Here is a 17071-nt window from a genome sequence, read left to right as displayed (position 1 = left end):
TTTTGTTTAAAAATAAAAGAGGTAACCTTGAGGATACCTGTACTCCCAGACTTTACATGGGACTTAAAATGCCATTTATAGTAGTTTGGCACTGTTTTTTAAGCTAGGGCTTTTTTCCTAAGAGGTGGAATGTCGGGATCAAGTTAGATCTTGGTGGAGTTCCTGTCGTGGCGCAGTGGTTAACGAACCCAACTAGGAACCATGAGGTTGCCGGTTCGATCCCTGGCCTTGCTCAGTGGGTTATGGATCCGGCACTGCTGTGAGCTGTGGTGTAGGTTGCAGATGTGGCTCAGATCCCATGTTGCTGTGGCTCTGGCGTAGGCCGGTGGCTATGGCTCCGACTGGACCCCTAGCCCGGGAACCTCCATATGCTGCAGGAGCGGCCCAAAGAAAAGGCAAAAAGACAAAAAGACAAAAAAAAAAAAAAGTTAGATCTTGGTCTCTGAGGGTGCGAGGGTGCTGGTAAATCTCCCTGGTTAATTCCCCACCCTTAGCACAATATAATTCCCTTGACTGACTATAATATATGCTGAAGTAACTTTTACTTACTAGATTTACATTCTGTTAGGATGTTTAAAGAAGCATTACACACTTAGGACTGAAAAGAAAAATAGCCCTACTCTTCTCTCCCAGAATCTGTATTTTTACTTTTACCATAACTTTTAAGGGGGGAAATGAGTAGATGTGAGAGTCCAATGAATTAATAGTAAAAGTTCATACTGAGCTAAAATATAATTATACCTTGACTACAAAATTTTAAGGTTATTTTTATTTACAAGTTTTGAAAAATGTACATTTTTTACATGGGTTACTTGTGCAAAGTTAGGTTTAGAAGAGTGATAAATGCACAAAAGGTGACAATGGAACATCAGACAAAACATTTACAAGCCTTGTCCCACACTGCTACTTAAAGATACTATCTAAAAGTATAAATATCCAAAGAAAGACTGCAAACATTGACTTCAAAGTTCTTACAATACTGAAAGGGAGGAAGAAACTAAAGCATGCAGCATTAACTGAGGATTTCAGTGGAAAATAGTTTGCCACAGATATGTTCCCTTCCTTGGGTTAATTAAAACTCTAAAAAACAATGGGGGATTATAAACTTGTTTATCTAGGGTAGAACTGCTCCTTTAAAAAGATTAAAGGATCTCCAACCTTCCCTAGCTGAAAAACTAATGATTGTTTCCATTCCTCTGCTCCCACACCTCTTTAAAAAGTGAACATCCAGAAGACTTTAGTATTCTGCAACTTTGCATGGGTGTCTCCAGTGAATACCCTGCAAGGAGAGGATGTGTCAGTTACTAAATTGCTGCATTCCTTTGACTGAGTCCTTTAACAGTCTCCTTCCTACCAGTGGGGGGGAAAAATCTTGTAATTCATGACGGTTAAATCTTAGTATCACAGCCTTTTTAGCTGCCATTGCTCTTTCAAAATGGATGTTTATATGGATTTATTTCCCTGTTTTCTATAGGCCGTATTCCAAAATGTCACTGTTAAATCCAGCACAAATGAAGGACCAGCCAGGATGAAACACCAGCAATCATTCTGTTAAAAATAACATTCTGGTCATCAAGCTATGCAAAAGCACCACTTGTAAAACAATTCATTTTAAAAGCTTAGTGTAAAGTACAGTAATACAATACTGCCCTAAAACTGGAAACGAGATACAACAGAAAAGGAATTAAGCATCAGTAATTTTTGCACGTAACCCAGGTACAGTACATTTGATCTCAGAGGGTGTTTTCTGAAGTTTAAGGAGAGGGTAGAAAGGGTAGGAAAAGCTTGGCAAGGGAAGATGGAAACAGCACAACAGCTATTTTGCTTTTAATAAAGTAAATGTAATGACACTGAAGAATAGGAAGGTGACAAACACATCAATATATAGTTTTCTCATGACCAGCTGCTTCTTTTCCTGCACCCGGGTCAACAGTCACGCCAGCTCTGTTCTACTATCGCAGAAACACGTTTTTCATACTCGCGCTTGTTCTCTTGGTACAGCTGAGCAGCCTGGCTGTTTGCTGGACTATTGGGATTAGGTTCGTCCAATAGAGACTATAGAGACAATTTGTAAAAGGTCAGTTCCTCAATGCAAATATATATCTATTCAGAACACTCACTTGAATTGTCCTAACTTGCAGCTAAATTTGCCCTCTTAGCAGAATAATCTAGAGGTACATTCATCTACTAGTAGCTAGGCAAATATATATTTTTCTCGTGGCTTAGGTCTTAATGACCTCCTTTGGACTTAAGACTTTCAAAAACATTTGCTAATATAAACATGTTAAAGGTTATAGTCAGTCACATTAAGGAAAATTCACCTGTATGGATGTTAAAATGGAAGACACATCATAGGTTGGACTCCAACGGTTCTGAAGTATGTCCAGACATATGCTACCATCTGCATAGACTAAGAGCATAGAAGTAGGCATGTTAAACACACAAAACTATTAAAGTTTTAACATCATAGTCAAGACAAATACAGTCAAGAATACTTTGCTTTTGAGATTTAGGAAAGATTCCTAAGCAGCGTCTCAGTTATCCTCAATAAGTATCATCAAGTAGGTGAAATAATTAGGATGATGAGGGAATGTCAAAGGTAAGCAGGATAAAACTGGAAGGTACTTAGTTCCTGTTATTGTGAAAAGACTGCCCCATTACCCACAAAACTACACATATATTCTAACAAGGTCCCAAGTCATCCATAGACTTGTGGGGAATTCATCCCACCAAATTTGTAAACTGTATCTCCTATCTGAAATAACACAAAATAGCTCAGAGTTCACAAGGTTTCACTTGGCATGAAGATAAAAATATCTGATACTATGGAAAATATTAATCTGAATAAAAGGCTAGTTGTTTCGGGGGGGGGGAGTGGCAAGTTAGAATCACCTGTGGCACTTTTCCAATCTAATCTATACCTGGACCTCAACCACAGAATCTGATACTCCGTAGGTCTGGAGTGGGACCAGGGCATCCATATCTTTTAAATGTTCCGTGTTAATTCTGATCTGCATCCAAAGCTGAAAACCATTGTTCTAAATGCTAGTGAAAATAATTACAACACAAAACTACCCCGATCTGGCCCTACATTAAAAGAAACCTATGAGCATCCTTATTTTTGTTTAGTAATTAAATGAGAAAATCATCAAAACCAGGAGGCTCTGAGACTCCAAGCAAAGTCTCTTCGCTGCTTCAGTTCTAAAACCACAGACCAAGACAGCAACAAACCACCATAAATAAGTTCAGCTTTCAGGAAACAGCAAGATGCTTAAACAAATACTCGGGTACTACAAATAAATAGGAAATGTGGGATACCTCCAAAATAAACAGTGCAGTAGTTTAAAATAGTGTATTAAAAGTGAGGGATACTTGCCATTTGGATGAAACATCTTAGAGACAAATCTAACTGTTGGTGGCTTATTTGGATATTCTTCAGTGAATTCTATTGTAAGCTTAAAGGTTCCTGTAGTTAAAAAGAAAGGGTTAAGAAAACATATTTACTACTTTGTTCAGTAGTACTTTGCTTTTAATGCTACATGACTTTTTCCAGTATTAAATGAAATAATGGAAAGGTATAGGATAGAGAGAAAAGAGACCAGGTAAGAGATATAGCTCCAGGGATTGTCCTAAAAATGGACAGACATTGTAAGACTCACCACCCAAAGGTGATTTGTTTTTCGTTTTGCCATTATTCACCCCCAAACTTGAATATAACCATTTACACTCAAAATTACTGCCGTCAGGATAACTTTAGCCACTGTACTTTTTGAAGATATCCTTAAAATGGCAAGCAAGTGGAGCCAAAATTCGGCCTTCTTCCTTTAGAAGACTGAAAGACCTTAGTAAAGGCCAATTTAAAAATTTTTTTTTAAAAATTTTATGGCCACACCCATGGCATGTGGAAGTTCCTAGGCCAGGGACTGAATCTGAGCGACAGCTGTTGTCAACGCCGGATCCCTTAACCCACTGCTCTGGGCTGGGGATTGAACCCACGCCTCTGCAGTGACCTGAACCACCAGAGCAGGAACTCTCGGGCCAATTTTAATCGGCCGCCATCAATGGACTAGAAAGAATGAGAGCACAAAGGTTCAAAAACTAATGCTAGAAATACAAATCAATAATCAAATTATTTTTAAAAAAACAAGGAATAAGTATAAAAGTTCACTGGCTCCTTTTCATGTAATGGTAACTCCATAATGAAAACAATTGAATGTAAGCAAGAAAAAACTTCAGTTCCTCTTAAAAACCCTTCAGTATGACTCACAAGGTACTTCACCATAAAACTAACTCAATTATTCACACTAATGGAGGGAATCAATGGCAGAAATAATTTGAAAACCACATTAGACTATGTTCATGTCTCCAGTAAATTTCTAATGATGTTTGTTTATGCTGAAATGAATTATTTTTCTCACATATGTGTCAACAAAGGTAGCAGGAGGCCCTAAAGCATACTAGCTTGTGGACTTATTTATAAGAAATGGACAAACTGGATCTCATTCAAGAATTGTTGGATGCTGTGATTTGGGGAGATTATTTCCTTCAAAATGTTATTTTTATTGGGTTTAATAAATTCAAGAAAACAATCGGGCAGTTGTTTTTCCTGACTGAAATTTCTTCAAGTAAACTTAAGGAATCAGTTACAATCTGGTATAAGGTGATTCATGTTCCACTGTACGCCTCTGATCCACTTAATAAATTATTCTTATACCATAGGCCACGCTTTGGATAGAGTATAACTTGTTATTGGTTCCTTCAGTTAGCAACTTATTTTCTCTTTGTTTTCCATTTAAAAAAGAGAAGACCACAATCATTCTACTGCTAGATCAGGTACACATAACAATACAAAAAAGTTTGTTTCCAAGCAGCAAGCTCATAGGAAACAATTCGCTAACAGAGTTGCCCTTCATATGAACAAGTGTGCCAAAGTTGCAGAAAAATTTAAATGCAACATATGGAGACATATTATATCCCCCAAACTATTGTTACTCCCTAAACTTGAAAGTCAGATCTGAAGATACTATGTGTATAATTAAAGACAAAAAGTAAAATATTTTGGAATAAACACACTATAGTCCATCAGAACACACTTTGCCTTTATCACCACCTGATCATAACTCTTCCTATTTCTGAAGAAGAAAGTATAGATCTTCCTTTTCAGTTCTATTTATATTATAACATGAAAGAAAAGTGGGAAGGAGTGTTAGTTCAAAACTTTGAGCTTCCGTATCTATCCCAAGTATAAACACATTTGGCTGAGTGTTGAAATCTGCTTAGATTACAGCTTAAGAGATTTATCAAGAAATTTCTCTAAAATTGGGCAGATTTAATAGTATGTGGAGCTCCCAGATACTTTAAATTAAAATGGTCATTAAATACGGTACCTAAAGGCAGTAAAGCCACACATAAGGCAGGCATAAGTGAAAACAGTAGAGAACAGTGGGGAAGAGCATCAGCTGTGCAGTCAGACAGACCTGGGTTCAAATCCTTGCTTTGCTATTTGCTAATTGTGAAACCTTTGGGGAAGTACATAACATTGCCGTGAGGCTTAAGTGAGGGAAAAATGCACAGTGACACAAAATAAGTGCTTCATAAATATTTTAGTTGCAATAATTCCAGTTTCACATCTCTTGACCCAGCTGAAGGAGGCAAAATCCAAAAGTCCAAATTTCACGATCAGTAAGAAAAATACAGTTAATGAAGTCAAATATCAAACACTTTCCTTCTGATCTCCATCAAACACTCATAGCGAAATGCAACTTGAGTACATAAGCTGGTGGCCCACAAAACCCTTGACTTGAGCTTTCTGCCTAATGCTTGCCCAGAAGTTCAAGAATGTGGTTACCTAGCTACCAAAGATGTTCCTCAAGTCTTTTAGAACATCTCATTTAATACCTTGAGAAGTGAAACAACTTGCTGATGTCTACTTGAATATTAACTAGGACTTATCTAAATCTTACTCAAAGTACACATTAAAAGGGATATTTCATACTTTTAGCCACATCACACAATGAGAACCTCATTAGTACAACCCTCGATGCAATTTCTGAGGTCCAAAACAAATGTTAAGGACATTAAAAATCCCAGAATATTATGTAATTGAGACTAGAACTTACCCTCTGAATATTTAGAAGGCTAGGCTTTACATATCTGAAAACTTAAGCCTCACCATTGTTGTACACAACCCGTAGTGATTTTATTCATCTTCCTGAGGAGGCCAAAACATTGTAAGGAAAGTTATCAACTAATCTGACTATACACAGGGACCAGGAAAATTAGATAAATGTGTTAAATGGCTGGGGTATGGCAATAGGGAGTGGTATGATTAAACTAGAGAGTGTATGTTCTGCCTAAAAACAGTCACAAATTTAACTTTTTGGAAATATTGTATTGGCCAAAGAAAGCACCTCTGTAGGTGTTTTCTACAACTGGGTCACCAGTTTGTGACCCCTGAGGAGAAAGCAAAGTACATGTACCAAAAAAAAAATTTTTTTTTTGATGACTGAAGTCTAATTTTTAAGACAATACCCAAATACTCTTCATCACAGGATTTATTTACCCTAAGAACATCCCTAGTGGACTTTAAGTGATTCATTAAAAAAAAAAAAAAAAAAAAAGCTAAAGGAGCTCCTGTTATGGCACAGCTGAAACAAATCCAACTAGGAACCGACCTGGTAGAGGACACATGACTAAAAACATCTATGTGTTTTTTTTTAAAAAAAAAATGCAAACAAATACCCTTTAAAAAAAAATCTTGGAGGTCCCACGGTGGCGCAGCAGAAACAAATCTGACTAGTATCCCTGAGGGTGCGGGGTCAATCCCTGGCCTCACTCAGGGGGTCAAGGATCCGGCATTGCCCTGAACTGTGGTGTAGGTCACAGATGTGGCTTGGATCTGGCGTGGCTGTGGCTGTGGCTGGCAGCTGTAGCTCTGATTCAACTCCTGGGCTGGGAACCTCCATATGCTGAGAGTGCGGCCCTAAAACACACACACACACACATACACACACACACACACAAACAAACACACAACTTAGACCAAATTCTTAAGAAAACATCTTATTATGAAAACAGTATGTTACTGTCTCTTAACAATTTTCAGATGACGCAACGAAGAATACTTTGTTCCTCGGCCTCTGTATTCGGTATACATACCAAGATATTTTAGGAGGAAGCCTTCCCCCCCAGTGATTTGTTTGGTAGTATAAGCTCTTGGTAGTAGTTCTCCTACTTCAAGTGTGTTAAGTTAAATCAAAATACCTTTAAGAGTTCCTTTTCTTAAAATCTCATCTCTAACTAGGGCCTGGCTGTTCCAGAAATTTCCACTACAAATGGTTTACAAGGAAGCAGCAAAAGTAGCTTTGAGCTACTGATTTGTATAACACACTGGCAACAGTGAAATCAACTATGCCACTTGCCCCTAATCAGACCTTTCCAGTAAATTCCCTAACTGAAATAAGAGGTATTCTTAAATGGTCAAAAAATTCGGAGCCATGGTCAGTGTTCTAGACACCTGAGGAAGCGTTCCTAGATAGCAGACTGCTCAAAGAGAACAAATCAGAAAAGGGAACTGTCATTTAGCCTGAGTGATTCCTTTCAGTAATGTCAGGATGAAGATACACATCATCAAAAATAGAACTAGTACTGTCAAGGGGGAAGGTCCAGGTAGATAATGGATTCCATAAGTACCTTTTCAATTCATACCACTTAAAATGAGAGAAGCACACTTGAAATATTTAAGTTGCCAACCCTCAGCAAAGTGATGTACTATTAATCAAGCTGTGGCCAGCATAAAGCAGCCTAAGTAAAATCAAGAGGCAAAAGGAAGTCGGTGAAAACAAAGCCTGCTGAAGCTAAAGCAAATACAGTTAATCTGCACAGAAAGCTTAAGTATGAAGAACGAGCACCAATCTATCCAGGAGAGGGAAATGAAGCCTCGCTAGCTCTTGCTACGGATCAGTTCAAATGATTTACTGCAGCAAAGCAGTACGCCTTCAGGACCACACTCTCCTGCTGTCAATGCTTTTTATTGCAGCCTTGAAGAGCAGTGGGATTTACCCAGGGAGTGAAGGCAGAAAGTATTCCAGTGACTGTCTTCTAGGGAAATCTGAGTGTTTGAGACAAATCATAGAAAAGGTTGATCCTGACCTATCTCACAACATCTTGTGATTGCATCAAAAAGCAATTTTTTTGATTGCATCAAAAAGCAATCTGACTTGGCAACAGAAAGATGTACTTAGTAGTTTGCAGAAATGTTTCTGTTTTAACCTTCAAACCGAGTTCTGTGCATATGTGTGTGCATATGTACACAGGCATAACCAAAGGAAAATAAATCACTGAGGGAAAAAATAACAGAAAGATCCTTTTCTTTTTAAAAATACCTCAAATATTAAAGATGCCGATCAGTAGTTCAAACACTTTTAATCATCTTTTAAAGTTTAAATTATTAAACTTTCAAAAACAATACACACACATACACACACACACACACTTGAGTGCACATAAAACTATATCCATGTCAATTTTCTGGTTGTGATATTGCAGAGTAGTCATTTAAGATGTTACCAAAGGAGGAGGGGAGCAGGTGAAGGGTATACAGGGCCTCTCTCCATATTATTATTTATTACAACGGCACATGAATCTATAATTATCTTAAAATAAGAAGTTTTTAAAAAAATCCCTAAAAAGCAAATAACATGTGTGTTTTTAAAAGTCAAACCTAAACTTAAATACTAAAAATCATGTACCTATAGATACAGTAGTACCTTGAAGTAGGTTGGACACTGGTCAAGAGACTACATTACAGCTGCCCTCAATTGCGAAGCGGCCTTGAGATCACTGACCTATCACAAAGTCTTGATAAAAGCACACGCTGAAAACTCGTTTAAAAATTAAAAAAACCCACAATATTCTACTCGCACTGGCCATTAAAAGTGGCATTAAAGACCATCTTAAAGCAGGGAGACTGACGGACCATCAGTGCCAGATTGTCGAAACCAGACAGTTGTGTGCAAGGGTTTCTTGCATTCATTCAACATCCAACAACACCTATTAGGCACCTGCTGAACAAAGTCCCCACCCTTGTGACAGAATTCTGAGCCAAATGGTCCCTGGGGTGTCTGAGCCTATCAGCAAGTGGTTGGGTTGATACTAACTCAGTATCTTGGTGGGGCTGAATTTAGCAGGATCACAACTGGAACTTCACACATCTTTAACATCAGTGGTATGATGCTCCTTTTAAAAAGAGACTACCTTGCCCAGATTTTGTTTTTTAAAGAGGCCAAAAAGTGCAGCTCTAGTCAAGCGGACAATAGCCAGAACAACCTGCCACATATTGGATTCCACTCAAGCCTTTAGCAGGCAGAGGCTAGGGAGAAGCGGCTTCCTAAGTAGGAGGCACTTCCAGGATGACTGGGAACCCTTTCCCCAGATGATCAGGCTCCTGAAAGGTGGGTAAAGAAACTCTCTTACCATCCTCAAACGGGGTCCCTTCGGGCCTGAAACACAGAGAAAAACCAGTCAGTTTCCGCTTCAGGGCTTCCCTTCTCCCCGGTTCATCTGAGGAGACGGCTATTCTGAGCTCTGCCCGCTGCACCTCCGGTAAACCACCGTTTCCCGGGTCGCAAAGCCACTACAAACAGAGGTTTGGGGCTCAGAAAGCCCGGGCAGGCCGCCGCACCGGGGCGCCACCGCTCCCCGCCCCGCCCCCCTCAGAACCCCAAACGGTTCCCCTGGCAGCGGGAACCGAGCTAATCGAGGCACAGGCTCCGGGGAGGCGCCTAGGCCCAGCCAACCCCAAACCCTCTCCCCCTGCCCCCGCCTCCGCGCCCGGCCGGGTCCCGGAGGGCACACGCGTCCCCCAGCCCTCGCCGCCACCCGGAAAGCAGACTCACCCAAAAATGACCGCGTTCCAAACCATGATGTTGTTCTCGGACGGAGCCCCGCTGACTCCGGCTGGAGGATCTTCCTGCAACCTTCAGGGAACCAGACAGAGGCCCGGCGATCCAGCACCCGCGCCCGCCGCCGGCCGCCCCGCCGCCCGCCCGGCCCCACCCAGCGCCCCGACCGCAGCCCCCGGCCCCCGGCGTCCCGGGCGGGTTACCTCTTGAAGTCCCTCATGAGGCGCCGCCGAGCCGGGGTGGACATGTCTCTAGCGGGGTCAGGGGTGGGGCATACACCGAGCTCCCGGGTCCCCGCGGGCGGTAAGGCGGCCGAGGAGGCTGAAGGAGCCGAAGGCACCGAGGGGGAAGCGCCCAAAGGAACGGCGCTGCCTCTCCGAAGTCGAGGGTCGGTCTGGCGCCGGCTAAGCACCACCCCAGAGTAGACGGGGGCTGAACCAACCTGGAAGGAAAGGGCGGGGGTGGAACGCCAAACGCCGGACAGGACGTACCAAGACGGGACGGGGGGGGGGGCGGAAAGTTGCTTAGGTCATTAAACCCCGGCAGGAGGCGGGAGTGGCGGGGGGTGGGGGGGGTGAGAAGTGAGCTGCCGGCCGCAGGAAATTGCCTGTAACTCGCGAGGACCCGGTGGTGGAAAGGGGACCACCTCTACCTGCCAATTCTAAGCCAAACTCTGGGAGCTCTTTTCTGTTCTCTCGTTTCTTTTTCTGTCTTTTCATTTCTTTTTTTCTTCTTTTCTTTCTTTTTCTTTTCTTTTCTTTTTTTTTTTTTTTTTTTTTTTTGAGATCCGATCACTTATTAAAGTGCACACCACTGTGGCTGAGGGGGTGGAAGTCCGGACCTAGAGGAGGAGGGAGTGGGCGGAGGCAAAACCAGTTCTCCCAAAGCGGGAACTCTAGGGGGCCCACCCCTCTGCGGACCCTTGCAACTGGGGAGGAGGGTGTGTGACTGGTTAAAATCAATGAAAATCTAAAGAATAAATCGACCTCGACTATGACAGGGTTCTGGCTGTGGATCCCTTCTCTAAGGTGCGAATGTGCAGGATTCAGATCCCAACCTACAGGCCAATGATCACCCCCAAAGCGGAAGGGAATGGTGTTGTGTGTCCTGGGGAGGGAATGAGAGCTGGAGGCAAGCAGAATGAGGCTGTAGCTCAGGGCACTCACAATTTGGCTCTGGAACCACATTTCCCCTTGGCAGTTCAACAAGCCAAGCGGCTACTATATGTTCAGAAGAGTCCAAGGTATGAGAGTATCCGACTGCAGAGAATTGGAAGAGCAGTGAGTCTGAAGTAAAAGCAACGGTAAGATGCGCAGGAAAAAGCTGCAGGTTGCAGGGAAGAGTCACAGTTAGTATGGAGACCTGCAAAAGCAACAACAGTTTTAAAGAATATGTTTTAAAAGGTCAACCCAAAATAACTTAGAAAGTAAGCAACTACTCATTTAAGAATTTTTGAAAATATGAGAAACGTAGCTTTGGGTTAAGTCGTGAAGAGTTTTGAATGCCAAGCTGATGGCTTCCTTGGAAGGTGGTTGAGCAGAAAAGCTATAGGATGAGAGCTGTGCTCATCAGAGACCTGTCCCAGGACAGCAACCAGGAGACGCTTGAGGTATTCCAGGTGAGAGATACTGAACCAGGCAATGACAATAAATATGGAGAGGAAGGGATGAACGGAGAGGATCTGGCAACACACAGAATGTGGGGGCAAGAGAGAGGAAGGAGTTAACAATGGCTCAAGTTCTAACCCCCCAAATCATTGGGGGTTTGAAGGTGCCATTAACAGAACTAGGGAATAGAGAGGGGGGCAGTTTTGAGATAAGAAATTTGAGGACTTGCTGAGTTCATGGGACTAGTGAGACATCCACATGAAGATGTCTGGGATCTATCAGATGTGCAAAAATCTATTTCTAACATGGGAGGCAATGGTAGGGATTCCAGCTGCTGCTTAACAAGTACCTTCCTGGCCAAGGATTTATATCTCTGATGAACTCCAACAGATCAGTTAAGGACAGTCTCTCTAAATAGGACCACATTATGGCTGTGATGGGAAAGGGACACAAAATAGATTTTAAAAACCTTAGGTGTTTCCTGGTGGCCTAGCTGTTAAGGATTCAGTGTTGTCACTGCTGTGGCTGGGGCTGGATCCTTGGTCAAGGACCTTCTGTATGCCACGGGCAGAGCCAAAATAAATAAATAAATAAATAAATAAATAAATAAATAAACTCCTCCTTTCCTCATATCTAGGAACTTGCAGTCTACTAATACACACCTAGAAAATCAACAAAAGCAAGTCCTATGAAAGCAACTGTGTTAGTGTGCTATTCCTGTTTATCAAATTACAAAAAATTAAAAAAATAAAAATAAAGGATTTGCCATTGTGGCTTAGTGGGTTAAGAACCCAGCTAGTATGCCTGAGGACTCTGGTTTGATTCCTGGCCTAGCTCAGTGGATTATGGATCCAGTGTTGCTGTGAGCTGTGGTGTAGGCCTGCAGCTATAGCTCCGATTCACCCCCTAGCCTGGGAACTTCCATATGCCGTGGGCACGGCCCTAAATACATACACACACACACACACACACACACACACACACACAACCATAAGCTGTGGTTGTAGGACTGAAGGCCCCATTTCTTCACTGACCACCAGCCTGGGATCACTCTCAGCTCCTAGAGGTCACAACATTCCTTGCATGTGGCCTACTCCATCTTCAAAAGCAGCAACAGAGAATTTCTGTCCCATCAAATCCCTCCCACACTTTGAATCACTTTCATCAGGAAGAGTCCAGTTCACTTTAAAGGCTCTCTGATTATGTCAGGCCCACCCCCAGATAATCTCCTGATCTTAAAATCATCTGATTTGAGAACAATTACATCTACAAGATTCCCTCATATCAGAACCTAGATTAGTGTTTGACTGAATAGCTGGAAGAAGTGACCAGAAATCTTGAGGAAGTAGGTTGCGTCAGAATTCTGCCTTTGGAGCAGCAGCAAGAGACACAGCAGAAATGTGTGAATCCACAGATGCGGAGGGACTGCACAGCAGAGGAATCATCAGGCTTTTGGGGTTAGAACAAGCTTCCTAGAGAGTTCCCATTGTGGTGGAGCAGAAACAAATCCGACAAATATCCATAAGGATGCGGGCTCCATCCCTGGTCTCGCTCGGTGGGTTGGAGATCTGGTGTTGCCATGAGCTGTGGTGTAGATCGCAGATGCGGCTCAGATCCTGTGTCGCCGTTGCCATGGTGTAGGCGGGCAGCTGTAGCTCTAATCCGGCCCCTAGCCTGCCGAACTTCCATATGCCACAGGTGTGGCCATAAAAAGGCAAAAAAAAAAAAAAAAAAAAAAAAAAAAAAAAAAAAAAAAAGAACAAGCTTCCTGGAATGGGTTTATTTCAATATTGTTTCAGAAGAGATGAAAGCAGAGTTCCAGTTGTGGGTCAGTGGGTTACAAACCTGACTAATAACCGTGAGGATGCGAGTTCCATCCCTGGCCTCGCTCACTGGGTTAAGGATCTGGCATTGCTACGAGCTGTGGCGTAGGCTGCAGACTCAGCTCAGATCCTGCATGGCTGTGGGGTAGGCCTGCAGCCCCGATTTGACACCTGGCCCTGGGAACTTTCATATGCCGTAGGTGCAGCTGTAAAAAGAGAAAAAAAAATTGTAATTGTGGAAAAAAAGAAGAGATAAAAGCAGGGCTTGGGAGGGAAGACCTAAGCTGTGTCTATGAGGGGACAAACATGGACATAGTGCTTAACCAGGATCTGGGGATAGCAGGCAGATTAGCATGGCTAATGGAGACTGATGAGACCTCAGCTCGGAAAAGTGAAGATGACAAAAGTTAGATGCCCTCAAAGGCCAGGATGAGGAATTTAGGCATGATAGGAAGCTTTACAGGTGTTTGAGCCTGAGAGAGAGAGAGAGGTACTGAAAACATAGTATTCAGAGGCAGCATATAAGGTACCAGAGAGGAGGAGAGGGTCCGGGAGGCTCCTGGCTATCAGGGGCTGGATATAAATGTCTGAAACTCATTGAAGGCTAGAGATGTATTTGAGTTTCTTGTGGGCTTGTCTGTTTTCTGAGACTCCTTTGCTCTATAGCTAAGGCGTAGCTCTCTGATGACCTAATGAGGAAAACTCAGGAACAGAAATCAAAGCAGTTTGGAAGCCCCATGGCACCAGGATATGGGGAGAGCTTTTCCTGACTGCACAAAGGAATTGCATTGCAGGAACACTGTGCCCCCACAGTTCTCATCAGAAGCAGGGTTGTCATAGCAAGCAGCACACAGAAGATTGTTCTCCAGCACAGACAAAGACAATTATAGGGATAGAATATACTAACTATAGCAGCTGGCCAAGGATTCCCCCCACTTCTCATCTTGACATCTTGAAGAAATACCTTCTTCACAGGCAAACATCCCCCTCTCCCCTTAAGGATGGGGGTCACGAAGCTAGAAGTCCTTTTCAATTTAAAGAAAAGTGTGTTAGGAGTTCCCCGTCGTGGCTCAGCGGAAATGAATCGGACAAGTATCCATGAGGATGCAGGTTTGGTACCTGGCCTTGCTCAGTGGGTTAAGGATCCGGCGTTGCCATGAGCTGTGGGGTAGGTCGCAGATGTGGCTTGGATCTGGCGTTGCTGTGGCTGTGGTGTAGGCTGGAAGCTGCAGCTCTTGTTCAACCCCTAGCCTGGGAACCTCCATATGCCACAGGAGGCCCTAAAAAGACCAAGAAATAAAAAGTGTGTTAGCCATGCAGTTGCAGAGAAGATTTAAAATTCCAAATTGTTCATAGGTAAGGATTTGAGAATTTTCCTCAAAGGAAGTGCTGTGAAAAATATGGGACTATATGACTGGGGAAATTGTGGAATTTCATTCATGTTTCTAAATGCAGAATAGATTGTGATTTTCCTGAACTATTTTGGGTTGAAGAGAGAGACCAAATAAAATATCATTTCCTGCCTTATCCTGCTGGGACTTTGTATTTCTGTTACCCAGTGAAGGCAAGGAATTTTATTTTCCTGTAGTTTCTACTTTGATCGATAACATTTAATACAAATAGCAACCCAGGAACAAAAGAAAATAAAATCAAAAGATTTTCTTTGGAGTTGCCATCGTGGCGCAGCGGAAATGAATCCAACTAGGAACCATGAGGTTTCAGGTTCAATCTTGCTCAGTGGGTTAAGGATCGGGCGTTGCCGTGAGCTGTGGTGTAGATCCTAGCCTGGGAACCTCCATATGCCGCAGGTGCAGCCCTAAAGAGACAAAAAGACAAAAAAAAATTTTTTTTTCTTTGACTCCAGTAATCTTGGAAGACAAGTCAAGAGAATCACTTACAGGAGACAACAGTTGTCACAGTGTATGTCCTTGGCAGTAAAGGTATGCTGTCCACCTACAGTCCCTAGGACACAAGGGAAAATAGAGAGGGAGGGAGAGAGGAGGGAGAAAAAGAGAGAGTGAGAAATTGTGAAACTTAGAGAAATGGGGAAATTAGGGTCATGAACACAGGATTTCACTTCCTGCTGAACTGCTCAATCAAGGAAAACAAAGGCATGGTGAGGTAGGCTGAGTAATGCACCCCCTCGCCAAGAGCTCTGTGTCCTTAGCTCCATTTCCTAAACCTGTGAACACGTTACCTTATATGGCAGAAGGAACTTTTGCAGATGCGGTTAAATTTAGAATCTCGAGATAGGGAGATTAGCCAGGATTAAACAGGTGGTCCTGATGTCATCACACGAGAAGAGGAATGGAGTCTGAATTCAGAGTGAAAGCCATGAGATGGTGGAAGCAGAGATTGCAGTGATGCAGCCACCAGCTAAGGAGCCAAGGGATGCTGGCAGCCTCTAGGAGCAGGAGGAGGCGGAGAATGAGTTCTTTCCCTGGAGTGTCTAGGAGTAATCAGCCCAGCTGATATCTTTCCTTTAATCTATTTTTTTTTTTTTTGTCTTTTTGCTATTTCTTGGGCCGCTCCCGCGGCATATGGAGGTTCCCAGGCTAGGGGTCAAATCGGAGCTGTAGCCACCGGCCTACGCCAGAGCCACAGCAACGCTGGATCCGAGCCGCGTCTGCAACTTACACCACAGCTCACGGCAATGCCGGATTGTTAACCCACTGAGCAAGTGCAGGGACCAACCCGCAACCTCATGGTTCCTAGTCAGATTCGTTAACCACTGCGCCACCATGGGAACTCCCCAGCTGATATCTTGACTGTAGACCAGTGAGATTGATTTTGGACTTCTGCTCGCCAGAATGGGAAGATAATAAGTTTGAGTTTTCTTTCTTTCTTTCTTTCTTCTTTTTTTTTTTTTTTTTAGTTTGAGTTTTCTTAAGCCACAAAGTTTGTGGTGATTTGTTACAGCAGCAATAGAAAATGAATGCATATGGCTGCAGTGTTGCACATGGGGATTCAATCAAACCAGCCACATCCACCAGCAAACTACAATGGAATCCAGCCTGCCAGCTTTTTTCCTACGGCCCGCAAGTGAAAAATGAATTTCCCTATTTTTATATGGCTGAAAAGAATGAAGAATAGTATTTTTTTTCTTTTTCTTTTTATGGCCGTACCTGCAGCATACGGAGGTTCCCAGGCTAGGGTTTGAATCAGAGCTGCAGCTGCTGGCCTACACCACAGCCGCAGCAATGCCAGGTACGAGCCACATCCAAGACCTACACCGCAGTTCATAGCAATGCCATGTCCTTAACCCACTGAGCAAGGCCAGGGATCAAACCCACATCCTCATGGATACTAGTTGGGTTCTTAACCTGCTGTGCTACAATGGAAATTCCAAGAAGAGTAGTACTTAATCATATTTCATGACCAACGAAGATGATATGAAATTCAATTGTCAGTGTCCACAAATAAACTTTCACTAAGGCTGCTTTTGCGCTGCCATGGCAGATTTAAGTAGCTGGGACAGAAACTGTATGTGGTACACTTGTCCCTCCTTACCGGTGGTTGGTGCACTACAAATCAGAGTGATACAATTACAACTGGACAGCATTTTGGGTGCCATTTGCGTCTCCATGTTGTGGCATTATTTTTTCCTTAGGATAAGTACCTACCTATCATGTTAAAACCAGAAAATAAAAGTGGATTTGACTGTTGTGTTTTTAAGGTGTAACGAAGATTACTTGATTATCAATTTTGATATCAAACCATTGTGTTTATTACACAATGA

The 17071-nt window shown here is 42.7% G+C and overlaps 1 protein-coding gene across 1 annotated transcript in view; it reads right to left on the bottom strand.

Moving 5' to 3' along the window:
• Positions 752 to 17071, bottom strand: part of UBE2A (ubiquitin conjugating enzyme E2 A) — an 82416-nt gene continuing 66096 nt past the window's right edge. Inside the window, exons 2-7 of the mRNA XM_001927284.4 lie at positions 10106 to 10344; positions 9897 to 9977; positions 9475 to 9500; positions 3377 to 3466; positions 2322 to 2410; positions 752 to 2055 (exon numbers count right to left, since the gene is read on the bottom strand). Coding sequence (XP_001927319.2) covers positions 1927 to 2055; positions 2322 to 2410; positions 3377 to 3466; positions 9475 to 9500; positions 9897 to 9977; positions 10106 to 10344 — 654 coding nt within the window. The 3' untranslated portion in view covers positions 752 to 1926. The remainder of the gene's footprint in view (positions 2056 to 2321; positions 2411 to 3376; positions 3467 to 9474; positions 9501 to 9896; positions 9978 to 10105; positions 10345 to 17071) is intronic.

Source organism: Sus scrofa, chromosome X (genome assembly GCF_000003025.6).
Source record: "Sus scrofa isolate TJ Tabasco breed Duroc chromosome X, Sscrofa11.1, whole genome shotgun sequence".
In the NCBI taxonomy this organism is placed as follows: Eukaryota; Metazoa; Chordata; class Mammalia; order Artiodactyla; family Suidae; genus Sus; species Sus scrofa.
This window is presented reverse-complemented; position numbering and strand designations above follow the sequence as displayed.